The 26,967-nt window shown below is 43.5% G+C and overlaps 5 protein-coding genes and 1 long non-coding RNA gene across 15 annotated transcripts; 4 read left to right on the top strand and 2 right to left on the bottom strand.

The window, feature by feature from the left end:
• Positions 1 to 85: 85 nt before the first annotated feature.
• Positions 86 to 5,087, top strand: LOC148381103 (carbonic anhydrase 1-like). 6 transcript variants are annotated; one of them, XM_088362990.1, is made up of 9 exons: positions 233 to 843; positions 1,019 to 1,049; positions 1,134 to 1,376; positions 2,685 to 2,851; positions 3,502 to 3,620; positions 3,681 to 3,773; positions 3,832 to 3,894; positions 3,964 to 4,119; positions 4,278 to 5,087. In XM_088362990.1, the coding sequence occupies exons 1-9, from the start codon at positions 774 to 776 to the stop codon at positions 4,395 to 4,397; spliced, it is 1,062 nt and encodes a 353-aa protein (XP_088219116.1). In that variant the 5' UTR covers positions 233 to 773; the 3' UTR covers positions 4,398 to 5,087. The 6 variants fall into 6 exon arrangements, with proteins under 6 accessions (XP_088219117.1, XP_088219118.1, XP_088219116.1 ...); XM_088362991.1 differs by lacking the exons at positions 233 to 843; positions 1,019 to 1,049 and adding an exon at positions 86 to 224; XM_088362989.1 differs by lacking the exon at positions 1,019 to 1,049 and having other exon boundaries at positions 235 to 843.
• rbis (ribosomal biogenesis factor) lies at positions 3,014 to 7,405 on the bottom strand. Of its 5 annotated transcripts, XR_015854582.1 has the most exons (5): positions 7,032 to 7,176; positions 6,637 to 6,756; positions 6,442 to 6,558; positions 4,643 to 4,760; positions 3,050 to 3,612 (listed from the first exon to the last, which is right to left on the bottom strand). XR_015854582.1 is itself a non-coding variant. In XM_088363001.1 (4 exons), the coding sequence occupies exons 2-4, from the start codon at positions 6,748 to 6,750 to the stop codon at positions 4,731 to 4,733; spliced, it is 261 nt and encodes an 86-aa protein (XP_088219127.1). In that variant the 5' UTR covers positions 6,751 to 6,756; positions 7,032 to 7,176; the 3' UTR covers positions 3,014 to 4,730. The 5 variants fall into 5 exon arrangements, 4 of the variants coding, with proteins under 4 accessions (XP_088219127.1, XP_088219126.1, XP_088219124.1 ...); XM_088363001.1 differs by having other exon boundaries at positions 3,014 to 4,760; XM_088363000.1 differs by lacking the exons at positions 3,050 to 3,612; positions 4,643 to 4,760; positions 7,032 to 7,176 and adding exons at positions 5,773 to 6,371; positions 7,383 to 7,405.
• A 480-nt stretch (positions 7,406 to 7,885) lies between these two features.
• Positions 7,886 to 11,371, top strand: LOC148381101 (carbonic anhydrase 1-like). Its single transcript, XM_088362997.1, has 7 exons — positions 7,886 to 8,074; positions 8,226 to 8,423; positions 9,496 to 9,614; positions 9,678 to 9,770; positions 9,834 to 9,896; positions 10,001 to 10,156; positions 10,315 to 11,371. Exons 1-7 carry the CDS (start codon positions 8,041 to 8,043, stop codon positions 10,432 to 10,434), a joined length of 783 nt encoding a protein of 260 aa, XP_088219123.1. The 5' UTR covers positions 7,886 to 8,040; the 3' UTR covers positions 10,435 to 11,371.
• LOC148381100 (uncharacterized) lies at positions 8,738 to 12,742 on the bottom strand. The gene is made up of 4 exons (XR_015854583.1): positions 11,903 to 12,742; positions 10,937 to 11,054; positions 10,677 to 10,794; positions 8,738 to 9,606 (listed from the first exon to the last, which is right to left on the bottom strand). It is a non-coding gene; the product is annotated as an uncharacterized LOC148381100 (long non-coding RNA).
• A 69-nt stretch (positions 12,743 to 12,811) lies between these two features.
• Positions 12,812 to 16,131, top strand: LOC148381099 (carbonic anhydrase 1-like). Its single transcript, XM_088362995.1, has 7 exons — positions 12,812 to 12,975; positions 13,127 to 13,324; positions 14,445 to 14,563; positions 14,626 to 14,718; positions 14,782 to 14,844; positions 14,926 to 15,081; positions 15,258 to 16,131. Exons 1-7 carry the CDS (start codon positions 12,942 to 12,944, stop codon positions 15,375 to 15,377), a joined length of 783 nt encoding a protein of 260 aa, XP_088219121.1. The 5' UTR covers positions 12,812 to 12,941; the 3' UTR covers positions 15,378 to 16,131.
• A 7,760-nt stretch (positions 16,132 to 23,891) lies between these two features.
• Positions 23,892 to 26,635, top strand: rdh12l (retinol dehydrogenase 12, like). The gene is made up of 7 exons (XM_088363956.1): positions 23,892 to 24,052; positions 24,277 to 24,392; positions 24,918 to 25,073; positions 25,154 to 25,255; positions 25,727 to 25,936; positions 26,106 to 26,298; positions 26,377 to 26,635. The coding sequence occupies exons 1-7, from the start codon at positions 24,039 to 24,041 to the stop codon at positions 26,477 to 26,479; spliced, it is 894 nt and encodes a 297-aa protein (XP_088220082.1). The 5' UTR covers positions 23,892 to 24,038; the 3' UTR covers positions 26,480 to 26,635.
• Positions 26,636 to 26,967: the final 332 nt, after the last annotated feature.

Here is a 26,967-nt window from a genome sequence, read left to right as displayed (position 1 = left end):
GAGAGAGAGAGAGAGAGAGAGAGAGAGAGAGAGAGAGAGAGAGAGAGAGAGAGAGAGAGAGAGAGAGAGAGAGAGAGAGAGAGAGAGAGAGAGAGAGAGAGAGAGAGAGAGAGAGAGAGAGGGGGGGTGTCAACAGCGCTCTGTTTGAAGGATTGCTTAGAAAGAAGCCGCATCCACTCCAAGTGACAACATGTCTCACGCGTGGGGATACGCCGCTAATAACGGTGAGCTTCACTCTCATCCCGATCCGCCACACTTGGCCTTGCATTCGTTAACAGGGAGTCAAGTTAAGTTTATTTATTTAGCCCTAAATCACAGACAAGTCTCAAAGGGCTTCATGTGCAAAATTTACAATTACTCTCAACATCGCCTGATCTTAAAGGGCATGTAAAGACACTATGGGGTCCCAAAATGTATTTGATAAAGATGGACTTGTGTTTTAGGAAACTGTTGTTAATTTTTGAATAAAATTGCGAATTGAGGAGTAATCGATGAAAAATCAACGGTTTGTATGTGATCGTTGAAGTTCATCCCGGAAATTGCCGAAGTGACTGTGACGTAGATTATAGGACGCCGAGCGTTGCCTCGTTACTTAGCCCGTGTAAACCTAATGGCGGAAACAGCAGCGGAAGCGATGTCGTCTGACGAATCTCCCTCAGATGATTCTTCACCTTCAGATGAAAATGAAGAAGAGTATGATTTCTTTCCTGGGGTACAAGGGTACCAATTTGAACCAGTGAGAAGTACCCCAGCGGGAGAAAATCAAACCGAAAATGGCGATCATCGTGGTCGTGGGCAGGGCCATGATCAGGAAAATGCGGATCGGCTTGGAAATACTGACTGGTTCGTAACAAAATATCCCATAATTAACTGCCTAGATAATTGTGAATAATTTAAAACTGTTCTACTTGTTAATACCTACGTGCAAAATGGAAAAGAAAAAGGTATTCTAACCGGAGATTGCATTGACCTAATTTTCACATGGTGCTTGTTTACATTTTGCATTTGACACTGACAGCTGTCAAGTGCCACGTTATGGCTCTTCTTGTGTAAGTTTTATTTTTTATGTTTTTTCTTATTAAAGTTTAACTTTGGGTACTTCGAAAGTGTCATTTTAAATTGTACTTTGCTAGGTGTTCGTGTACACGATGTGTTGTGATGACATCTGCTGTGGAGTCTTCATGTTGTCAAGAATTTGAAAAGATGACCAGAAAGATCAGCCAATACTCTGAGCTGGAACCAGATAAGGCCCCACTAAGCTGCATCACTGACCACCCAAGTTTCCAGGGCAATTGTCTTGACCACTGGGTGCTGGAAGTTGCCTATCTACAATACAGCCAACAGTACCATCAGGCTATGGATTTTCCACAGCACGAGTAGGTGTAATATTAGTATAGCTTTACTCCTAAAAATAAACCTAGATCTAGAGATTCAGCTTTTTGATTATTTACTCGGCAAAGAAATGAAACCTGAATTCATAAATACATTTGTGTACTTTCAGAAAATACAGACACACAGCATACAGACAATTGATCTGTTGGTGTTGGGGAGTTGTTGGTCGCCACCATAGAATACTGTTGCCCTCTTGTTGTGTGAGAAAGATACGGGCCAGCTTCCCTAACCCTCATGGACAGCCATACACTGGTTTCAAGTGGCCAATGCTTTGACTGATTTTCATGAATGACTGTCTTTTATATTGTAATATCATGACCAGAAAAATTATTATAATGTATAACGATATTTTGACAGTAAACATACTTTCATGGTTTTGCCACAGGTCAGTTCAATGATTGTGTCTCATTCAAAAGTGCCTTGTAAAATGCCTCTGATTTATGAATCATGACTGGTAAAAAAAAAAAAAAACACCATGATGTTTGGTTGTTACATACAGAATACAGGAGTGAAATGTGAAATGGATTAAATGCTGAAATTTGCAGTTGATATGGACACTTCAGGGGCAATTCTTGGAAAAGTGACAAACAAATTCTACAGTTTCAGAAAAATAATCAATAATCAAAATAATGATCAACAAAAATTTTAGACTGAGGACTTAGAGAAAATTTCGGTAATTAAATTGTTAGTTATTAAATCTGGGAATTTTACGAGTCTGGCCGCGGGGTCTTAAAATCGGCTCGTTTTGTTTGGACAAAACGAACCCATTGTCGTCATATAGATTCCGTTGCTGGGAAACGATGTAAACCGTGGGTTTTGTGCGTATTGCTGCAAAAATTGACAACACAAACCTTCACCATTGTTGAACAGACGTTTAAACACCAATTTGTGAACTAAAAGAAGCTTATATGTGGCGTATTGGAGGCAAAACACCAGGAAAATGTGTGGTTCTTCGCGCTATCAATCGGTAAACAAAGGGGAGTCCTATCAACTACGTCACGGTACCACGTGATCCAGAATGGAGCGGTTCATGACGGGCGGGGAAGATCGAAAAATGCACACAAATTGACTGCGTTTGGCTCACGAATGCAATTTTATTTCAAATTCTATAATATTATTTGAATACAGGTGAATATAATCGAACATTCTGAGTATTTTTTAGACCATGTTAAAGGTGCCTTTACATACGCTTTAACTGCCAGGAGGGCAAGGAAAAACTCAAAAACCCCTACTGGGGTGGTGCACGTAAAATCCACGTATTATTTATTTATGTGTTTTCTCCCCTACCTTAGGTCCGGACAAGTGGTCAGCCAGTTTCCCCATCGCCGACGGTCCGCGGCAGTCGCCCATCGACATCAATCCCGGCCTGGCGTCGTACGACGGCGCGCTCAAGCCGCTCAGCCTCAACTACGACCCGGGCACCTGCTCGGACATCCTCAACAACGGACACACCTTCCAGGTGACCTTCCGCGATGACGCAGACAGCTCCGGTGAGGACTACACACATTTTTATTTTCATGTTTTATTATTAGGACATCGCCGCAGGGTGATTTTTGTTTTTTGCATGCATACATGCATCAGTGACGCCATCCAGATACAGGATTCAAGATTCAGACATACCCGGAGGAATGGAGGCTGCTCAATGGGAGAGAAACACTAAATCTATATTTCTCGGTGCAGTTATAGCATAAAAGAAGTTATAGAGATTGTAGAGAAAAGTGAAAGCAAAACCTCAATTGATTTATTAGTTTAATGGTTTTCGAGCACTTTTGTTTTGGGGTGATTTAAATATGGCACGTTATTTATTGTATTTTATGTTGTTAAATGATGACTGCTGGGATAGGCTCCAGCACGCCAGCGAACCCTGTGGGAACAAGCGGTGTCGAAGATGGATGGATAGATGAATTTTTTCCCTCCTTATATGTTTTAAATAACTTTGAAATAACGACATATCAAATCAAATCAAAGATGTGAGAAGATGTTGAATCCAACCTAAAGTTCACAGCAGGAGGCCTCGTGTCGTTGTTGTCGTCTGTCGCTGTCACTCTCAACATTCAACGTTCCCGTCTCTCGGTTTGTCCTTCCGTCTGTCCGTCTCTCCGCCCACAGTTCTGACTGGCGGGCCCGTCTCGGGGGTGTACCGGCTCATGCAGTTCCACTTCCACTGGGGGGCTTCTGACGACAAGGGCTCGGAGCACACGGTGTCCGGGAATAAGTACCCTGCGGAGGTAAAGATGACTTTCTTTTTTTTTTTTTTTGTAAGCATTTTTGGGTATTTGTTTTCACAGCTGCATCTGGTGCACTGGAACACCAAATATGGCAACTTTGACGAAGCTGCGAGCAAAGCCGACGGACTCGCCGTGGTGGGAGTTTTCCTGCAGGTTCGCACCTTAAAATTCACCTTCTCAACATGGTTCGCTGACAATTATCGCGTCTTAGATCGGTGATGAAAACGCCAATCTCCAGAAGGTTCTGGACGCCTTTGGTGCCATCAAGACCAAAGTATGTTCCCGTGGTGGCGGCTCGAGTTAGCGTCAGGTGGTCCAAATGCCCCCCATCCCCCTCCCTCAGGGCAAGCAGACCACGTTCAAGGGCTTCGACCCGAGCAGCTTGCTGCCCTCCTGCCTGGACTACTGGACGTACGAAGGGTCCCTGACCACGCCCCCTCTGCTGGAGAGCGTCACCTGGATCGTCTGCAAGGATGCCATCAGCGCCAGCTCTGTTCAGGTAGCGCCTCGCGTACAAATGCTTCTTTGTTGAGTTGCACTTGTGAAGAAGAAAGAGTGGCTCTGTTTTGGACCAAACGCAACGATCAGTTGTAGTTTTGGATTAGTTTGTCATATTTTTTTAGTTGGTTTTATTAGTCACGTCTCTTCTCTCCGCAGATGGACAAATTCCGCAGCCTGCTGTTCTCGGCCGAGGGTGAGCCCGAGTGTTGCATGGTGGACAACTACCGCCCGCCGCAGCCGCTCAAGGGCCGCCAAGTGCGCGCTTTCTTCCAGTGAATGCCCAACGCAAACTGTCACAAGTAAAGCAATCAGACTTCAGGAAATTTCCACCCATAATATTTACTGCTAGCTCTCCTTGAGTCACATGATCAACAGGGTTTAGCTTGATAGGCCGAGTAAAGTTGGATGTTGATGCTAAAAAAAAAAAAATGTTCCAAATCTAAACCCTGATGGCGCAGATCTACTGCCATAGTGCCCCCCCAGTTGCCCTTTTGACCTCCACACTAGCCACTTTCTCCTACCTCCTTTTATCTCACGTGTCTCCCCTCCGTCCAATATTCCTTCATGGAATTGTGTTTGTGTCCCATGGAGCACTTATCAGACGTCACTTTACCGAACCAACGAAAGTTCTGTGTCCTCCTGTGTTGGAAACAAATTGAAATGATGTTGTGTCGAAAACAAAAGTGTGTATTTGAGATAATAATTAAAAAAAAAAAGTTGCATGGAAGAAGACGAGAAGCTGCCAAGAAATGAGATGTTCAGGTACTTTATTTGATCTCTGTATTTCTGAACTGATGTACTAAAGAGAGATTGTAATTCAATTCTTTTGATGACAAATCAGATGCCTTATTTTTTATATTTTGATTGACGCCAGTGGTTGTTAAGCCCTGTTCAGAAGTTGTCTGTCTTATTGTTATTCTATGACATTCAACTAGTTACATAAAAGTTGTGAAATACCTGTTTCAAGTGCTATGTCATAATTTATCATTATTGATTTGATTACATAACTCAAGGTGGTCGAAAATAATAAAAAATAAATATATTAGGTTTAATTTTAATTAAATTCAATGTGGTTTTATTATTATTATTAGGCAGCTCGGTGATGCACTGGGTAACACGTCCGCCTCACAGTTAGGAGGGTCCGGGTTCGATTCCATCTCCGGCCCTCCCTGTGTGGAGTTTGCATGTTCTCCCCGGGCCCACATGGGTTTTCTCCAGGCACTCCGGTTTCCTCCCACATCCCAAAAACATGCTTGGTAGGCCGATTGAAGACTCCAAATTGTCCCTAGGTGTGAGTGCGAGTGCAAATGGTTGTTTGTCTCTTGTGTGCCCTGCGATTGGCTGGCAACCGGTTCAGGGTGTCCCTCGCCTACTGCCCGATGACGGCTAGGATAGGCTCCAGCACACCCGCGACCCCCGTGGGGACTAAGCGGTTCAGAAAATGGATGGATGGATGGTGGTTTTATTAAAAGGCCTTATAAATTCGCAAGCTCATATCTATGGAATTGCTAACAGTTTTAATGTGTGTGTGTGTTTTGTTTTTGTACTGTTGTGACAGCTGGAAAAACCTTGCGGGGGGCTGTCATGTGACACACACATGCACACACACGCACACACAATAGAGCAGTAATGATAGATTTGCACAGAGTAATTGGTAATTTAAATAATGGCATTTAATGACAGTTATATGGATATTTATCAGGGCTGTGGACTCGGTCGGATTTTTGCACCGAGTCCGAGTTCGGCCTCTTGACCACCGAGTCCGAGTGTCCATTTTTTTCTCTTAATTCATGCGACTGCTTAGTCTTTATTCAAGGCTAATTTAGATCAAAATCTAAATAATGATTTAAGCTGGATGACATGATCGTCCTTGACATTGGTACATAATGTAAACATTAGCCTAAGTGCAACTCAACGTGGCCGCATTGATCGTAAGCAGGGCTGTGGACAGTATTCCTAAGCGCATTCTCAGCAGCATGATGAAAATAAAATTGAACGTATTTTTTTCTATTGTCGGACTCGGTGGACTCGGTCAAAAAATCAGTCCGAGTCCAAGTCCGAGTCCGGAAAAAATGACCGAGTCCGACCGAGTCCGAGTCCACGTCCACAGCCCTGATATTTATAATATAAAGTGGGTAAAAATAATGTTATCAATCACATGTGAGCAACAACTAAAATCCATCAAAGCTGAGAGAAAAGCTGAGCAGCACTGTCAACATTTACTGGCTCCTTTGGCGGCTCTTTGACATTCTAATGAAAGAAAAAATAATGACATTTCTGATCACGACATAATCAAATAAAAATGTCCGTTCGACTTCACCTGCTGTGCTGGTTTCTTTGCTTCTGCAGCGACGCGTTTGGAAACGCTGACGTCCTTCTGGACTTGCGAGAACATTTGGTTAAGGTTTTCTACCTTCTCATTTTTCACAGCACTGATCTGAGATGATAAAAAAGAAATAACATTGAGTATAATTATTTAAAAATGACCATGCGATGAAGACAAGATGGACCATACATGTTTCAGCTTGGTCCGGATGGGCTTCGCTTTGTTTTTGGCCTTTAGGTGCTTGTTCGCTGCCACTTGGAAAACATTTGGTTGCTTCTTGCCTTTTGGTTTGTTTTTACCCATGTTACCCTGCTAAGACAGAAAGGACGGTTAGGGGTGTGTGTGTGTGTGTGTGTGTGTGTGTGTGTGTGTGTGTGTGTGTGTGTGTGTGCGTGTGCGTGTGTGTGTGTGTGGAGGGGGGGGGTTAGGGTACCACCACTCGGTTGCTCGGGAAAACACAGGACAATTAAACAGAAGCTATAGCTACATGCTAATAGTACACCCAAGTGCATGTTATTTAATGTCTTATCGACAGAGGCTGGCGTTTTTTAAAAAAAACAAAAATAGTGCCGCGATCCATTTACCTGTACAGCCTGTACAGCTTTCTTGGAAGAACGACCCGAAAACAACACTTAAACGTAACTTGCGTGCGCTCCACGTTTTTCTGTTTTGTACTTTGAAGTAGCGTCCTTTTTTGATGACATCATCAATATGACGCGTCTATTTTTAAAGGTCCTCCTAGCCCGCATTTTTATAAGTTGCCTGCAGGCAGAGCTATTGCACCGCAGTAAAGCCTGCCCAACGGGCTGTGAATTGCAAATTTGCATTATACAATATGTATTCGCCATGCTGAAGCAGCTTCAGTCATGTTTGAAGGTTATGACCTCAAGCCGCTCAACTATTACGGATTTGGACTTGACTTTATCTGCACTCACCCCTGTTCCTAACTGAGAATTTGACAGATTTCGTTATTGCCATTATTATCTATCCATTTTGTGACTCGCTTATCCTCATAATTGTCGTGGGTGCGTTGGAGTCTCTCCCAGCGGTCTCTGTATAGTAAGAGGGGTGCATCCTGAACTGGTTGCTAGACGATTGCAATCGTTATCATTATTGCGTCTCCTCTGTTTCTTTATTTAAACGTGATGCAGGCGAGACTAGGAAAGCGATGAGACGAAAGACACTTTATTTATTTATATTTTTAATAGGTTTCACAATGGAGCGGACGAGGATATGATGGGACCACCTGAATTCGTGGTCATGGGTTCGACTCGGGTAACACGGTTGGATTAGCGTTAGGGTTCAGAGAGAGAGAGAGAGAGAGAGAGAGAGAGAGAGAGAGACAGACAGACAGACAGACAGACAGACAGACAGACAGACAGACAGACAGAGAAATGCTATAGTACGTTTGGAAAGCCGGTGTAGGAAGAGAAGGAGGAGGAGGAGGAAGAGTCGGGGAACGTGAGAGGTGATCTGGGGGGGCTCCGCGTATATTTATATATAAGGTGCCGCGCGGCTGTCAGTTGTTGGGGGCACCAGCGCTCTGTTTGCAGGATTGCTTAGAAAGAAGCCGCATCCACTCCTAGTGACAACATGTCTCACGCGTGGGGATACGCCGCTAATAACGGTGAGCTTCACTCTCATCCCGATCCGCCACACTTGGCCTTCATTGCCCCTCATCTGCGCGCGCAGATGTTGCATTCTTGCACAGGGAGGCGCGCGTAAAATCCACGCATTTGTAGCATTTATTTATTTGTGTGTTTTCTCTCCTACCTTAGGTCCGGACAAGTGGTCAGCCAGTTTCCCCATCGCCGACGGTCCGCGGCAGTCGCCCATCGACATCAATCCCGGCCTGGCGTCGTACGACGGCACGCTCAAGCCTCTCAGCCTCAAGTACGACCCCGGCACCTGCTTGGACATCCTCAACAACGGACACACCTTCCAGGTGACCTTCAGCGATGACACGGACAGCTCCGGTGAGTACTACACACATTTTTATTTTCATGTTTTATTATTAGGACATCGCTGCGGGCAGATTTTTTTTTTTCATGCATACATGCATCAGTGACGTCATCCACAATTTATTCCTGCAGGCAGTTTATTTAATTTTTTTTGTTTTTGGCCCTCTTCTTTTTGACAATTTACATTTTATTACCTAAAATGTACTGTATGGGTTCATTGTATTTGTCATACTGTATGTGTACAATAAGAGCTCATTCTTCCCGCTGGAGGGCTGAGTGGACGGCAAGGGGGGGGGGGGGGGGGTCTTCATTTTAGCCCCCCCCCACACACACACACACACACAAACAAAGCATGCATGCAGACAGTAACTGAATTGTTAATGTCACCTCAAGTAAACCTTCCCCACCACAAACGGATTGGAATTTGGTCAAAAACGATATTTTAACCGTCAAAATCTCACAAGAATATTCTTTTCAGCGCAATTTAATATTCTTTTGTAAAGATACAAATAGATCATTTGTGTGTATTTTTAAACCGTTGCTTATCCAGATTACATGTGCGCTTGCCAACATAATTTACTGTGGCCCGTTGCTTTGGTGCAAATACAAACACAAGACAAGTGCATCCAGGCTTTCCTTGTGCGTGTTTCCACCTAGTTGTTGGCTTTGTGACATTTAGTCACGCATCCAGTGAGCCAAATATGAAGATGACACATCACATACGAAGAGTTGCCATTATTATGCAAATTATCCTACAGAAAAATATTTTTTTTTGGTTGCAATTTTACCCCTTTCAAATTCTCTAGATATCTTTAACTATTTAGACACAGGTTAGTGTGCTGTGATTTTTTTTACATGTCTTTGCTCATTCGAGGTTGCGCAACACATGCAGTTATGATGAGGCGTGTTTGCAATTGTCACGAGAAAATGTTAAATCCAACCTCAGGTTCACAGCAGGAGGCCTTGTGTCGTTGTTGTCGTCATGCCCAAACCAGAAACGTCTGTTGCTGTCACTCTCAACATTCAACGTTCCCGTCTCTCTTTCTCTCTCTCTGTCCTTCCATCTGTTCCGTCCCTCCGCCCGCAGTTCTGACCGGCGGGCCCGTCTCGGGGGTGTACCGGCTCAAGCAGTTCCACTTCCACTGGGGGGCTTCTGACGACAAGGGCTCGGAGCACACGGTGTCCGGGAACAAGTACCCTGCGGAGGTAAAGATGACTTTTTTTTTGGGGGGGTGAAATTGGTAAGCATTTTTTTACTTGTTCTCGCAGCTTCACCTGGTGCACTGGAACACTAAATATGGCAACTTTGGCGAAGCTGCGAGCAAACCCGACGGACTCGCCGTGGTGGGAGTTTTTCTGCAGGTTCGTACGAAAACTCAAACTTCACCTTCTGAACGTGGTTCGCTAACAATTATCGTGTCTTAGATCGGTGATGAAAACGCCAGTCTCCAGAAGGTTCTGGACACCTTTGGTGCCATCATGACCAAAGTATGTTCTCATGGTGGCTGCGTTTTCTACGCTTGAGTTAGCATCAGGTGGTCCTAATGACCCCCCCCCCCCCCCACCACCACCCCACCCCACCCCTCCCTCAGGGCAAGCAGACCACGTTCAAGGGCTTCGACCCGAGCAGCTTGCTGCCCTCCTGCCTGGACTACTGGACGTACGATGGGTCCCTGACCACGCCCCCTCTACTGGAGAGCGTCACCTGGATCGTCTGCAAGGATGCCATCAGTGTCAGCTCGGCTCAGGTAGTGCCTTGCATACAAATGGTTCTTTGTTGAGTTGCGCTTGTGAAGAAGAAAGAGCGGCTCTGTTTTGGACCAAACGCAACGATCAGTTGTAGTTAAGGAATAGTTTGTCTTATTCTTTTAGTCGGTTTTATTAGTCACGTCTCTTCTCTCCGCAGATGGACAAATTCCGCAGCCTGTTGTTCTCGGTCGAGGGGGAGCCCGAGTGTTGCATGGTGGACAACTACCGCCCGCCGCAGCCGCTCAAGGGCCGCCAAGTGCGCGCTTTCTTCCAGTGAATGCCCAACGCAAACTGTCACAAGTAAAGCAATCAGACGTCAGGAAATTTCCACCCATAATATTTACTGCTAGTTCTCCTTGAGTCACATGATCAATGGAGTTTAGCTTGATAGGCCAAGTAAAGTTGGACGTTGATGCTAAAAAAAAAATTGTTCCAAATCCAAACTCTGATGGCGCAGATCTACTGTCATAGTGCCCCCCAGTTGCCCTTTTGACCTCCACACTAGCCACTTTCTCCTACCTCCTTTGAGCTCACGTGTCTCCCCTCCGTCCAATATTCCTTCATGGAATTGTGTTTGTGTCCCATGGAGCACTTATCAGACGTCACTTTACCGAACCAACGAAAGTTCTGTGTCCTCCTGTGTTGGAAACAAATTGAAATGATGTTGTGTCGAAAACAAAAGTGTGTATTTGAGATAATAATTAAAAAAAAAAAGTTGCATGGAAGAAGACGAGAAGCTGCCAAGAAATGAGATGTTCAGGTACTTTACTTTCTCCTACCTCCTTTTATCTCACGTGTCTCCCCTCCGTCCAATATTCCTTCATGGAATTGTGTTTGTGTCACGTGGAGCACTTTACAGACGTCACTTTACTGAACCAACGAATGTTTTGTGTCCTTCTGTGTTGGAAACAAATTGAAATGAATTGTGTCGAAAACAAAAGTGTGCAATTGAGATAATAATTTAAAAAAACAAAGTTGCAAGTATGAAGACAAGAAGCTGCCAAGAGATGAGATGTTCAGGCACATTATTTGATCTCTGTATTTCTGAACTGATGTACTAAAGAGAGAGTGTAATTCCGTTTTTTTTACGACAACTCAGATGCCTTATTTTTTATATTTTGATTGACCCCAGTGGTTGTTAAGCCCTGTTCAGAACTTGTCTGTCTTATTGTTATACTGACATTCGACCAGTTACATAGAAGTCGTGAAAGACCTGTTTTGAGTGGTATGTCATAATTTATCATTATTGATTTGATTACATAACTCAAGGTGGTCAAAAATAATAAAAAATAAATATATCACAGGTTTAATTCAAATTAAATTCAGTGTGGTTTTATTAAAAGGCCTTATAAATTCACAAGCTCATATCTATGGAATTGCTAAACAGTTTTAATGTGTGTGTGTGTGTTTTGTTTTTGTACTGTTGTGACAGCTGAACACACACACACACACACACACACACACACACACACACACACACACACACACACACACACACACACACACACACACACGCACACGCACAATAGAGCAGTAATGATAGATTTGTACACAGAGTAATTGGTAATTTAAATAATGGCATTTAATGACATTTATATGGATATTTACAATATAAAGTGGGTAAAAATAATGTTATCAATCACATGTGCACAACAACTGAAATCCATCAAAGCTGAGAGAAAAGCTGAGCAGCACTGTCTTGGGGGTTTTTCTAAAAAACGAAAATAGTGCCGCGATCCATTTACCTGTATAGCTTGTGTTTTTTGGATGAACGACCCGATAACAATACTTGAACGTGCGCTCCACGTTTTTCTGTTTTGAATTCTGAAGTAGCGTCCTTTGTTGATGACATCATCAATATGACGCGTCTATTGTTAAAGGTCCTCCGAGCCCGCATTTTTATAAGTTGCCTGCAGGCAGAGCTATTGCACCGCAGAAAAGTCTGCCTAACGGGCTGTGCATTGCAAATATGCATTATACAATATGTATCCGCCATGCTGAAGCAGCTTCAGTCGTGTTTGAAGGTCATGACTTTAAACCGCTCAACTATTACGGATTTGGACTTGACTTTATCTGCATTCGCCCCTGTTCCGAACTGAGCATTTGACAGATTTCGTTATTGCCATTATTATCTATCCATTTTTGACTCGCTTGTCCTCATAATGGTCGTGGGTGCGCTGGGGTCTCTCCCAGCGGTCTCTGTACAGTAAGAGGGGTGCATCCTGAACTGGTTGCCAGCCAATTGCAATCGTTATCATTGTTGCGTCTCCTCTGTTTTTTATTTAAACGTGATGCAGGCGAGACTAGGAAAGCGATGAGACGAAAGATACTTTATTTACTTATTTTTAATGGGTTTCACAATGGAGCGGACGAGAATATGATGGGTCCACCTGAATTCGTGGTCATGGGTTCGACTCGGGTAACAAGGTTGGATTAGCGTTAGGGTTCGGAGAGAGAGAGGGAGGGAACGAGAGAGCGCGAGCGAGCGAGAGAGCGAGAGAGAGAGCGAGCGAGAGAGAGCAAGAGAGAGAGAGACAGAGACAGAGACAGACAGAGACAGACAGAGACAGAGAGAGAGTCTGGAAAGCCGGTGTAGGAAGAGAAGGAGGAGGAGGAGGAGGAGGAGGAGGAGGAGGAGGAAGAGTCGGGGAACGTGAGAGGGGGGGGGGGGGGGTCCGCGTATATTTATATATAAGGTGCCGCGCGGCTGTCAGTTGTTGGGGGCACCAGCGCTCTGTTTGCAGGATTGCTTAGAAAGAAGCCGCATCCACTCCTAGTGACAACATGTCTCACGCGTGGGGATACGCCGCTAATAACGGTGAGCTTCACTCTCATCCCGATCCGCCACACTTGGCCTTCATTGCACCTCATCTGCGCGCGCAGATGTTGCATTCGTGCACAGGGAGGCGCGCGTAAAATCCACGCATTTGTAGCATTTATTTATTTGTGTGTTTTCTCTCCTACCTTAGGTCCGGACAAGTGGTCAGCCAGTTTCCCCATCGCCGACGGTCCGCGGCAGTCGCCCATCGACATCAATCCCGGCCTGGCGTCGTACGACGGCGCGCTCAAGCCTCTCAACCTCAAGTACGACCCGGGCACCTGCTTGGACATCCTCAACAACGGACACTCCTTCCAGGTGACCTTCAGCGATGACACGGACAGCTCCGGTGAGTACTACACACATTTTTATTTTCATGTTTTATTATTAGGACATCGCTGCAGGCTGATTTTTTTTTTGCATGCATACACGCATCAATGACGTCATCCACAATTTATTCCTGCAGGCAGTTTATTTCATTTTTGTTGTTTTTGGCCCTTTTCCCTCTGACAATTTACATTTTATTACCTAAAATGTACTGTATGGGTTCATTGTATTTGTCATACTGTATGTGTACAATAAGAGCTCATTCTTCCCGCTGGAGGGCTGAGTGGATGGCAAAGGGAGGGCTTCATTTTAGCCCCCCCCCCCCCAGAACAAAGCATGCATGCAGACAATAACTGAATTGTTAATGTCACCTCAAGCAAACCTTTTCCACCAACAACGGCTCAAAGAAGGCCAAAGCGCACTAAAAATAGGAACACCTTCGATACGTCAACAAATGAGTGGATGGATTGGAATTTCGTCCAAAACGATATTTTAACCGTCAAAATCTCACAAGAATATTTCTTTTCAGCGTAGTTTAATATTCTTTTGTAAAGATACAAATAGATCATTTGTGTGTATTTTTAAACCGTTGCTTATCCAGATTACATGTGCGCTTGCCAACTGAGATTAAGGTTACATAATCTACTGTGGCCCGCTGCTTTGGAGCAAATACAAACACAAGACAAGTGCGTCCAGGCTTTCCATGTACGTGTTTCCACCTAGGTGTTGGCTTTGTGACATTTAGTCACGCATCCTGTGAGCCAAATATGAAGATGACACATCACATACGAAGAGTTGCCATTATTACGCACATTATCCTACAATAAAATATTTTTTTGGTTGCAATTTTACCAAATTCTCTAGATATCTTAAACTATTTAGACACAGGTTAGTGTGCCGTGATTTTTTTTACATGTCTTTGCTTATTCAAGGTTGCGCAACACATGCAGTTATGATGAGGCATGTTTGCAATTGTCGCGAGAAGATGTTAAATCCAACCTCAGGTTCACAGCACGAGGCGTCGTGTCATTGTTGTCGTCATGCCCAAAGCAGAAACGTCTGTCGCTGTCACTCTCAACATTCAACGTTCCCGTCTCTCTTTCTCTCTCTCTCTGTCCTTCCATCTGTCCCTCCGCCCGCAGTTCTGACCGGTGGGCCCGTCTCGGGGGTGTACCGGCTCAAGCAGTTCCACTTCCACTGGGGGGCTTCTGACGACAAGGGCTCGGAGCACACGGTGTCCGGGAACAAGTACCCTGCGGAGGTAAAGATGAATTTTTTTTTGGGGGGGGAACTTTGTAAGAATTTTTGTACTTGTTTTCGCAGCTTCATCTGGTGCACTGGAACACTAAATATGGCAACTTTGGCGAAGCTGCGAGCAAACCCGACGGACTCGCCGTGGTGGGAGTTTTCCTGCAGGTTCGTACGAAAACTCAAACTTCACTTTCTGAACATGGTTCGCTAACAATTATCACGTCTTAGATCGGTGATGAAAACGCCAGTCTCCAGAAGGTTCTGGACGCCTTTGGTGCCATCAAGACCAAAGTATGTTCCCGTGGTGGCTGCGTTTTCTACACTTGAGTTAGCGTCAGGGGGTCCTAATGCGCCCCCCTCCCCCACCCTCAGGGCAAGCAGACCACGTTCAAGGGCTTCGACCCGAGCAGCTTGCTGCCCTCCTGCCTGGACTACTGGACGTATGATGGGTCCCTGACCACGCCCCCTCTGCTGGAGAGCGTCACCTGGATCGTCTGCAAGGATGCCATCAGCGTCAGCTCGGCTCAGGTAGCGCCTTGCGTACAAATGCTTCTTTGTTGAGTTGCGCTTGTGAAGAAGAAAGAGCAGCTCTGTTTTGGACCAAACGCAACGATCACCCAGTTTTGGATGAGTTTGTCTTTTTCTTTTAGTTGGTTTTAGCATTTTGTCAGTGTTGTCCACCATCACGTCTCTTCTCTCCGCAGATGGACAAATTCCGCAGCCTGCTGTTCTCGGCCGAGGGCGAGCCCGAGTGTTGCATGGTGGACAACTACCGCCCGCCACAGCCGCTCAAGGGCCGCCAAGTGCGCGCTTGCTTCAAGTGAACGCCCAATGCAAACTGACACAAATTGCACCATCGCAATCAGACGTCAGGAAATTTCCACCCAAAATATTCAGAGTTCCAAATCCAAACTCAGATGGTGCAGATCTACTGCCATAGTGCCCCTGCTCCCCCCAGTTGCCCTTTTGACCTCCACACTAGCCTCTTTCTCCTACCTCCTTTTAGCCATGGCACGACAGGACGCACCAATGCTCACGTGTCTCCCCTCCGTCCAATATTCCTTCATGGAATTGTGTTTGTGTCCCGTGGAGCACTTATCAGATGTCACTTTACCGAACCAACGACTGCTCTATGTGTCCTCCTGTAAAAAGAAATTGAAATGAATTGTTATGTGTCCAAAACAAAAGTGTGCAATTGAGATAACAATTTAAAAAAGATGCAAGGAAGAAGACGAGAAGCTGCCAAGAGATGAGATGAGACGTTCAGGCGCTTCATTTAATCTCTGTATTTCTGAACTGATGTACTAAAGAGAGATTGTAATTCAATTTTGATGACAAATTAGATGCCTTATTGTTTTTATTTTGATTGACGCCAGTGGTTGTTAAGCCCTGTTCAGAAGTTGTTTGTCTTATCGTTATTCTATGAAATGGACATTCGACCAGTTACATAAAAGTTTTGAAAGAAGACCTGTGTCGTTGTAACATGATGAGATCATGATTTATCATTATTGATTTGATTACATAACTCAAGGTGGTTGAAAATAATCAAAAATAAATATATTACAGGTTCAATTTAAATTCAATGTGTTTTTTTTTAAAAGGCCTTAAAAATTCACAAGTTCACATCATCAACGGAATTGCTAACACAGTGACAGTATTTTTTTTAACGTGTGTGTTTTGTTTTTGATTTGTTGTGACAGCTGGATAACCTTGCTGGGGGCTGTCATGTGACACACGCACGCACACACACACACACACACACACACGCACACAGATACACACACACACACACACAGATACACACACACACACGCCTTCTTTTTTTTTTGCCTCACACACTAACGCAAAGCCTTTTTTTTCCCCAAGGTGAAATCAATGTTCTAACTGACATGCACACTGTTTGCATAGATTGTATTGATTCATTTTACATGGACACACACACACACGCACGCACGCACGCATGCACACACACACGCACACACACGCACACGCACACGCACACACACACACACACACACACACACACACACACACATGGTCAGACGGACGGACCCTGTGGGCTTTTGCATCCTGTTGTGTAATCTAGCAGGTCACTGGGCTGACATACATGTCGCCTGGCATGTGATCATGTAAAGCAATGTCACACTTGTGTGTGAGTAGCAGTAGAAAAAGCCCCTGAGAGGCTAAATGAGAGTAGAAGTAAGATTTCTATTGTGTCATACTTAAATTAGCCATAGTCAACTCCCATTTCTATGCGTGGATATTTTTTTTGTTAAGACTACAATTGCATTTGAATTTTGCACAGTGGTGAAACATCAATTGTCACGGCGACACAAAGCGTATTCTTCCACGTGGATGCTATCGCAGCATGCTTCCCTCAAGATAAAGTTAAGCGCATGTTGGATTCCATGTCTCCTCACAATCGACACGTGTATGCCCAATTTCGGGGGCGTCATCACTTGCGTCAACATTTGACATTTTCTCAAAAGATGTCGAGACTTTGTTTTCTTCTCCAAATATGTATGCTAATATGTTAGCATGCTAATCAAGGGCCTTGTTGATGCCCCGCTCCCCAAATTCTCCTCTTACTGCTCCCACCAGAAGAAGAAAGAGTTTTTGTGTGTTGAGGCATTAAAAGAGGAAGAACAATCGCACTCATTGACTGGTACTTGATTAGCTACGACCAAGCGCGTCCGAGAGTGGGTCAAATTTGTCTCCTGCACTCGCCGGTTGCTAAGGAGGAGAGATTGCTTTACTCATGGGAGTAAAGTTTCCTGTTCGCACACACGCGGGCGCGCTCACGAGGTCATCGCTCTCACGTTACCGCCTGGCATAGCTTCGGTGGCATCGAGCAGTTTGACCAAAATATCGGGACGCCTTTAGAATGCCAAATGTGTATTCTGTCAATCAGGAAGTGGAAATATACTTGTGAGATGTCAACAGTTGTGTTTTTATCTTTTAACTGCCATCTACACGCCTGTGGGGTATGGGCAAAAGTATTAGGACACCTATAGGAACTAAAAAATATATATATATGTTTTTGAAAAACTACAAGCGGCTCATCTGTGACGTTTGTCCCAAAGTATTGGGACACCAGCAGAAAGTAAGAAAAACACGCAAAGTGTCAAGAGTCGTTCTTTTTGTAAAACTACAAAACGCTTCTAAAAATCAAGCTGCAGGTGCGCATTCTTGTGCTATCTGCCATCTATGTTCTCTGCTGCCCATGGGGGTGACAAACGTTATCCCAGCATCAACGGCATCCTATTTTGGCTTGCTTCGACAATCACAGACGCCATCTTGTCTTTACAGTGACGTTTGTAAACGAGGAATTTCCTGCCATCCATCAGGGCGCTCGTCTGAAGGGAATTTGGGCCCTTAATTTCTCCCCGCAGTCTCTTATGACATAAACGGCATGGGAATTCTATTGGGGAAATTAGAAATAATTTTATATATTTTAAAAATATAAAGGACACAATCTCATATTTTTGCCTGCCCTAAAAATTCACATTGCCTGTTCTGTAAGCATCAGCCTAGCCTCATTTTACCCATATTTTTTTTAGGAGGAGGGGCACATATTACATAAGACGTTACATCACCAGCATCAGTACCGACATCTTGTCAGAGCATCGCGTGTCGCCATCTTGCAGCCTTGCTGCTCATGTCAGGTGATGTTGCAACATTCTGAAAATGTTTTCACACGTGTACTTCCAAAAGATAGCCGGTGCTTTCTCTCACAGCACCGCTTGTAAACAAATCTGTCAATGTCACCATAGCAAGGACGAGCCGCTGGCAAAACGGGAAATGGCTTGAGTGGCAATTTTAATCAGCGGGGTCGAGTCCGAGTCAACATCAAACAAAGACGATGATGCCTTATCTACTCCAAACAACACAGCTTTGCCTTAAGCAAATTTTTATTTAGTTTTGTCAAATGAATCAATTTTTAGAACACATACGATGGTTGGAATTGAATTCCAAAAGAAGTGGGAAAAACGGCCCCCCCGCCCGTTGGTGTCCCAATAATTTTGTTCGGTGGTTAATGGTTGACCGCTTGGTGTTACTTTTTAACCGGGTGGGAAATCACTTTCCACGCTGAACAGTTGTGGGACCGCCGTCGGGCGCGGTCCACACGTCACCTACACGCCGTCACGATAAGGCCTCGCGATAAAATATGTTCTCGCTAATTCGACGTCTTTCGTACTTTAGTTCACTTCTTTAACTTTGAATATGGATAACTTTGGCTTTCCCCTGAAATCATCACATTGAGGAGCTATATGCCAATCAAACTTCAACTCATTCAATCGGCTCGAATTTGCTAGTTGCAGTTTGAACAGGAGACGACGTTTACAATTTGGGTCATTTAAATGATGTAACAGTGTGTGTGTGCGTGTGTGTGTGTGTGTGTGTGCGTGTGTGTGTGTGCGTGCGCGCACGGATATGTTCGCTGAGCTGCGCCCGCGACCCTCGTGAGGATAAGCACTTCAGAAAATGTATGTATGTTTGTAGATAAGGATGATTGTGGCTCATTAAGTGCATCGCAAAGTGGTTGTGTGTTGCTCCTTGTACCTCTCGTGTGTGCACATTCTATGGGAGCAAAAGTGTATGTTTACTTAGTCACATTTATCTAGAAGTTTTTATGCTTTACTAGCTCATTACGATTGGTTTTATGTCAGTGTGTGTGTGTGTTTGTGTGTGTGTGTATGTGTGTGTGTGTGAATGTTGGCAAAGCAAACTCACAAGCCTCCATCGTTGCTAGCTTAAACATACGTACACGCTAATGAAGCTGTTGATTGAGATGAAACGGCACTCATGAAAACAACTGGACGAAACTTGCGGCGCGCATAATGCGCTGCTGTCTAAACAGATGAGCGCGTGCTAAATAAGGGTCAACCGCTCCTATTTGCAGTCATAACAAGCCACATTGGCGCCTACGCCAGGATTACAGTGGCCCGCTTCCTGCTAACGGCCTTCGATGAACAAAAGTCCGAGTGTGCGGACGCGGATCGATAAGCAGTATTATCGTATTGCGCGCATTTATGTCGAGCCGCTTTGCACTCGAGTCTTACAAGCCGTAATAAGAAGGCGCGCGGTCGCGGCTTAAGCGGGCCACTCGCTCCTATTATTGTATAAAGGTCGCCGGTCGGGGAAGTGGATCTCATTATTGCCAGAAGGCGTTTGTAATCCCGGCACTCGAGTGCTAGTTTATGAGCAACACTAGCTTAATGCTAGCATATCATAACAAAGCCCATGGACGCTAGTTGGAGGTTTGCACCGGCACTCGAGTGTGGAGCTTTGCACAGTTCGACTGACCTTGCGGAATAGTGGAAGGGGCAAATTGTTGCCCGGCTTCCTTGGCAACGGCAAGTGATCTGGGATGCCACGGGAATATTAATGGCTCTCATCTGCTCGGATCTTGGCCCGGCATATGAAGCCCGCCATGTGGTCTCTTCCAGTGGGGCCTTTTCTTTTGTTTGACATGCTCGCACTGTGAAAGCTCTTTTTTTTTTTTGCAGGCAAAAAGAAAAAGGACAACAGTGGGGTGAAGGAAAGCAGAAAAAAAGACATCAAAAACTAGCAAATAAGACAAAATAAAATTAACAATATTACCTTAAAAATGGTGCTGCTTGAACGTCTGTCTAAGGACACAAGCACCTTTTTGAAGCTGATAATAACAGTTCTGCGCTTGCTCAGCAGGCCGTCAGCTGTCACAAAGTGACTGAGTGCAGGCCCTGTGCTGTCGCTGTTTCCTGTCCGGATGCAAATCAAACAAATTCAAATTAATCATTTTGTTAGCCTAACAGCAAGGTTGCTGAAGTCGATTAGGAACATTTTTAGGAATCAAGAAAGGCACAACAAATTCAACAAAAAAAAAATACCGCCACCTGAATGACATTAAAAAAATAGACCAAACATAATAGACAACAACAAAAATAGACACACACAGGACTGCCCCCTCATTTGAATAACATTACCTTTTGCATTGCAGGACAAAAAATGCCAAAATAACAAATAAATAAATAAATAAATAAATAAATAAATAAATAAATAAATAAATAAATAAATGAGAAAATAAAAACAAATAATACTTGTAATTTGAAATCTATATACGGAAGTAAAAAACACAAAAGTATAACTACAAAAATATATATAATTTAAAATAGAAGTAAAAGTAAATCCAAAATTTAAAAAAACTATAGTGAAAAATACAAACAATAAAATACTAATTTATTTTATTTTTTCAATTTTCTTCTTCATTTTTTTTTTTTTATTTGCAATTTTGGCCGTTTTGGTCCTCCATATCAGGTGGCAGAGGAGGAAAACAGTGGTTATTTTGCACTGCATTTGGGTGGTTGATGCGAATTCACGTGAATTGGGGCGAAGCGGTTTTAAAAGCTAAAATGTGTGCTTGCATGCAGTTGAGAGAAAATGACTCGCATGTGTGTTTGTGCTATAATAATTGCTATCAGAAGGCCATTAGTGTGTGTGTGTGTGTGCATTGTGTGTGCATTGTGTGTATACTGTACACGGAATCACAGCACCTCCGTGAGGTCTCACACACACACACACACACACACACACACACACACACACGCACACACACACACACGCACACACACGCACGCACACACACACACGCACGCACGCACGCACACACACACGCACACACACACACGCACACACACACACACGCACGCACACACACACAAACATAAACGCATAGGGCGTCAACTGTCCGACTGAAGTTAGTGTAGCATGAAAGGTGGCAATGGACGAAGATAATGACGATGTTTATCATTTGGCCAAAGAGGGACTCGACCTTGAGCTGACTTCTGTTGTCATGTAAACAGGGCTCGCTCTTTCCTGTTCTTCTGGAAGATAAACTTTTGACCTCAGTTGAAATCTATGGCAAGTCACTGTAACTAGCATTTTTTCTGCCTACAATAATGTCTTTTTTTGTTGATCTACTTGGATTGTTTGACCAGTGCGGGCATCAACATTTTTTCTTAATTTTTTTTCTATTATTTATATATTTATAGTTTTTAGTCAAATTTTATTATTAGTGGTAGGAGAAGTAGTCGTCGGCCGCGGAAGATTCCAGACTAGCGTGATCTCATTTTCATTTAATTTGAATTGATTTAATTTAAAAAATATTTCTATTTAGACTGATTTGTATTTTTATTTTAAATGTAGTTTGCTTTTTGTATTTTTCCAATTTGTTTCCTTGCAACTGTGTTCATACAGACTATCGTGGCCAAACAATGAACATAGCGTGAGGGGTTAGAGCGCCACCTAGAGGTTTGTTATGAACTTAACCTTCAACAAGTAGTGTACCTGATCTGATTTTGTCGGTTTAACGTACTCCACACACAGATGCATTGAAACCTTACAACTGCACTCCTCCATGCACTTACAGGTCATACGGAACATGTTGGTTCCAGGCCCACCCGTGCAGGACATGGTTTCGTTTGTTTGTGTTGACTTCCCGTCTGGGCCAAAATAAGAGAACGTGCGTCCCATCAAGCAACCGCGGCGTTCTTGTTATAGCTAATGAATTGTTCTCATGGTTTATTCAGCGCATCCTCCCGCTGCCCCATTGTTTTGGGGCCTCTGGGAATTTACTAATGTGGCGCCAGCGCAAGAGGTTAAATAGTCTGATCCTTTCTCCAGGTGACCCAAACATCCTTCCTAATGAATCCTTAAGTCATGATTTAATCTCTTGTTAAAGTTGTATCTTTGCTTACTTCCACCTGCAACCTAACTTGAATGATTTGCCTTGTGAAATGTTTCTAATGTACTTCTGATCATTTTGTTTATTGTGTGAAGGCGAAGACGTATTCTCATGTTACGTCACATTCTTTGGAGTGACATTTTTTTTTGACAAAATATTTATTTTCAAGTTTCACCTCCATTCATTTTTCAAGATTCTATTTTTATCAGTTACATGTTTAATATTTTCAGATTCACACCTCTTTTTTTTCAGGTTCAACTTGTTTTTTCAGATTCTGATCTTTTTTTTTCAGGTTCAAATCTTTTTTTCGAGTTTCACACTTTTGAACCAAATTTGGCATGTCGGGCGTGGGAGTGGAGCTTAACGGGGAGTGGAATCGCGAGTGACAGCTGAAAAAGAATGCTCGGAACCGCGTCTTCAGGGAGTGCAGAGACTTATTACTTATTTTCACGTATTGACTTAGTGTAATAGGGCTGCAGTTAGAATTAATACCCGCTGTAACTTTGCCTGAGGAGAGGGGAACCTGTTTAAATTTGCTTCGGAGAAATACAACATTAATTTTTTTTTTCACTGATGCAGAATTAAACCGTTCCATCTTTAAACTATTCAGCTTACTATGCCTACTGATTTTCCATAACATTCCCCAAGTTTTTATTCAGTTTTTTTGCCCTCACACGCAATTTCCAAAGAAATTGCATTTTTCTAGTCCTTGTTGGATTTCATGTTAATGTTTACCTGCTTCCTTCCAGTAAGCATATGTTGAAATAATTATCCCAAGTTTGTTTCACAATGCCAGACTTTACTCCCCATGCACACACACCCATACTCCCACACTCCTTTTCTGACTGGTTAAGCAAAAAAATGGGAAGTCAATGTTTGCTGACGTGCAATCAGCTGCTAAATTTCCTCTTCGAGTGACCTTGTGTGCACAAAATACACCACCGTAAGTCATTGAAAAAAATGCCCCAAGTACAAGAAAAAACACAAACATAGACACACACAATTCGAGTTTAGCTCCTACTCTACCCAGCAGAGACCGAGAAAGAGGTCTCAATTGAAGACAAAGTAACCAGTTAATCTATACATAAACAAAACATGCAAAGGGTTAAAACAACATCTGATCAGTTGGTATTTGCTGCCCTCTAGTGGACACATATATGCGAGCATCATGGGCATTGTGCGCTTCGAAAGTCCACAAATCAATAATATTTAAATTAAGAATCACTGGTAAAAAAAACAAGCTAAATTGTTTTAAGCGACTTCAAAGATTCAGTTTTTTAACATTTCCAAAGAAAAATTGTGTCGACACAGTTTGTATTTTAAATCGGAAGCATCTGCATTATCACACTAACCAATCATGTTCGTTCAAGGGCGTTAACCCAAGTGCCAATTGGCCAAAATGAGAGTCAGTCAACAATCTCAACCTGTAACATTTTACTACTATTTTGTTCGCTGATGGAACCATAAGGTTTTGTATTTTTTTTTCCAAACATTTTTAATTAAAATAAATTATCTCTGCACAGCGTGTGTCGTAATGAGAAATATTCTGAGAGCGGGCCCCTGTGGTCTTAATCAATCACGTTCGAGCAAGGGCATAAAACGCGTCGTTAATTGGCTCAAACGTGAGTGTCAATTTGAAGTAAGCCAGGTCTGCATCGTCGTTTTTAGCGTGGTGGACGAAGGCGTTTTTATAAGTTTCAACGTGAGTTTTTGCAGATTTGTTGTTGCTTGTTTTCCTTCAAGACTTCAAGAAAGCAACATGCAGTATTTAAGGTGAGAACTTTAACAAGTTAATGACAACGCAGCTGGTAATCATCGTCATAATTTCATGTTGTCTAATAATAAAGTAATATTTTACATGTGAGGCTCTTCGTGTTAAGATGGCACTGGAGAAGTTTCTATGACTTTTACAGGTCATAAGTTTTACCGCGATTGTTAGTTTCTGTTTAAGTGACGCCACAGATGTTTTACCGATTGAGTCACTCGCTGTGTGACAGAGAGCAGTTCCGCGCTCCCTGGGACAGCGATGTGAGGCTCGATGGCAAAACTGTGCTCATCACCGGGGCCAACTCCGGCATCGGCAAGGAGACGGCGGCCGACCTGGCCACCAGAGGTCAGTGTGACCAAATCAAACACACCTGAGATTTGTGTGTGTGTGTGTGTGTGTGTGTGTTATTCTTTTAACATTAGGTAGGCTAAATGTGCATAAAATAGCATAACGTTTTAATAACTTTTTACACAGGTCCCACCTTTTCGAAAGTATTTATTTTTAAAAATTTGTACATTGTGGTTTGATATTTTGGTGACAATAGACTTGTTTTTTTTGGTCCTTTTTTTGGAGTTTCCAGTAGTTTATTTGGATGGATCAAACTTAGAAATACGATGGCGAAATTAATTTCATGTTAATTTTCTCAATTAGGGGGCGTGCTTGTGTAATCGTTACACTATCAATTATTTTGTCTCTTTGCATTGGAACAATAGTGGATGAATGGCAATCAAATAGAAATGGAAAAATGTACATTATTTTTTGGTAACATTCTAAAGATAGTGGAAAGTGTTGTAGAGAAGTGTGTTAGTTTTAATGGACTGTCACTTTCCAGGTGTTGCCAATCAATCCATGTCAATTGTGTGTGGTTAGGTGCCAGAGTGATCATGGCGTGCAGGGACATGGAGAAAGCTCAGGTGGCCCTCACAGAAGTTAGAGACCGGTCCCTCAATGACGACGTGGTTTGCATGAAATTAGATATGGCTGACACCAAATCTATCCGAGAATTTGCACAGGCCATAAATGAAGGTGAGGTGTCATGGATGCACCCTGGCTCCCCTTTAATTTGCTGTCAAACATTCCTGCCATAATTTTTTATTTTATTTTAGGAGAGTCCAAACTGAACATTCTGATCAACAATGCTGGCGTGATGTGTCCTTACAGCAAAACGGCCGATGGCTTTGAGATGCACATTGGTGTCAATCACATGGGTGAATGAGTTTTTTTTTTTTTTTTGTTCACGTTGCATGTCAATGATGAAATTCATGGAATCTCTTAAATTTAGGTTAATGTGAATTTCTGAAAATTGGGGGTGATTTTAGAATATTGAAAAACATTTCCAGACCTTTTTAACAGAATGATCTCTTGTGCATTCAAACCCCAAGTAAATGGCTGTTAGTAGTGTTGGCATCCCACTAGCTGACTAGCACATTGTCAGGCCACTCAACAGCCTGAGGAGATTACGGCTATTATGACTATTCTTACGGCCTCTTTTATGACAACTGTTTGCGTTGCGTCACACTTAATGATTCATATATCACGTTTGATTGCCGTTATTATTAACATGATGGGACACACTGGTCACTTCAGGTTACACGTTGCCACAAACGCTGACTGCTCACTTTTTCCCCCCAAACCTGGCTGTTTTGGTCATATAGTAAAACTGTCCCCTCCCCCCCAAGGTCACTTCCTCTTGACGTACCTTCTGCTGGATCTCCTGAAGCGTTCGTCTCCCGCCCGCGTGGTGATAGTGTCCTCCATGGCTCATGCTTGGACCTCCATCAAATTTGATGACATCAACAGCGAGCACGCCTACGACAAGTTCAAAGCGTATTCTCAGAGCAAGCTGGCCAACTTGCTTTTCTCACGCTCTCTTGCCAAACGCTTGGAAGGTCAGCGCACATTTTCAAAGTTTTATGCAATGAAAAATTTCATGGAATATTTAATGTTGTGTAGCCAATCCAAATAGTTGCTTTAATTAGCATATGCAAGAAGCGCATCCAATCTGGAAGATCAGCGACAGGTGACATATTTTTGACCACCTGGCTGTGTGGTTGTTAGGCACGGGTGTGACGACGTACGCTGTGCATCCGGGTGTGGTCAACACGGATTTGTGGCGCCACATGAACAGACCTCAACGCTTTGTGATAACTATGATTAGACCGTTTATTAAGACGCCGGCGCAGGGTGCCCGCACCACCATCTACTGCGCTGTGGAGCCCACGCTGGACAACGACAGTGGCGGATTCTACATGTAGGCTGGCACATAACCTCCAAAAGCTTGGGCGTTGCGTGCTCACCTCTGTTTGCCCCCCACCCTCTATTTCCGCAGGGACTGCGCCCCCACAAACTGCTCGGCGGAAGGCAGAGACGAAGAGGTGGCGGAGAAGATGTGGGAGCTTAGTTGTCGGATGCTCAACATCACGTGGGACTGACTTGCCAGGATTGCGACGTTTCCTGTTTTGCCGGCTTGGATTGTTTAATCTTCATATCTCGGTATTCGTTGTGTGGAGCTCTGAATTTGTTATTGACTTTGTATTGAATGTTCATTTCTACCTGATGTACTCAATAAACGTTATCTTTAACCTTCACTACTTGTTGGCTTTTACTAACATTTCAGTGACATTTTTGCTAATTTGATGAATTTCACCTAGTGATGTTTCACAGCAAGTGAACACGTTTCCCATTTTAACGTTGTCATAAACTACCATGTTGGTACATTTCGCAGGTTGCCTTGTACGTATTTTTAGTACCAAGTTTATTTTTTTTGTCCAGTGGACCTTGTCCTGTGAATGCAGTTCTGCATTTGTGGATTCTGCAGACAAGGGTGGGTGTGGTTTCCCATCAAACTAAAAAAATATTCAACATGCTTTTGGTCACCTTATTTTATTTTCAAGCTGATATTTTCCCTTTTGACTCTGCA

Source organism: Syngnathus floridae, chromosome 20 (assembly GCF_059516105.1).
Source record: "Syngnathus floridae isolate MCC-2025c chromosome 20, RoL_Sflo_1.0, whole genome shotgun sequence".
Classification (NCBI taxonomy): domain Eukaryota; kingdom Metazoa; phylum Chordata; class Actinopteri; order Syngnathiformes; family Syngnathidae; genus Syngnathus; species Syngnathus floridae.
This window is presented reverse-complemented; position numbering and strand designations above follow the sequence as displayed.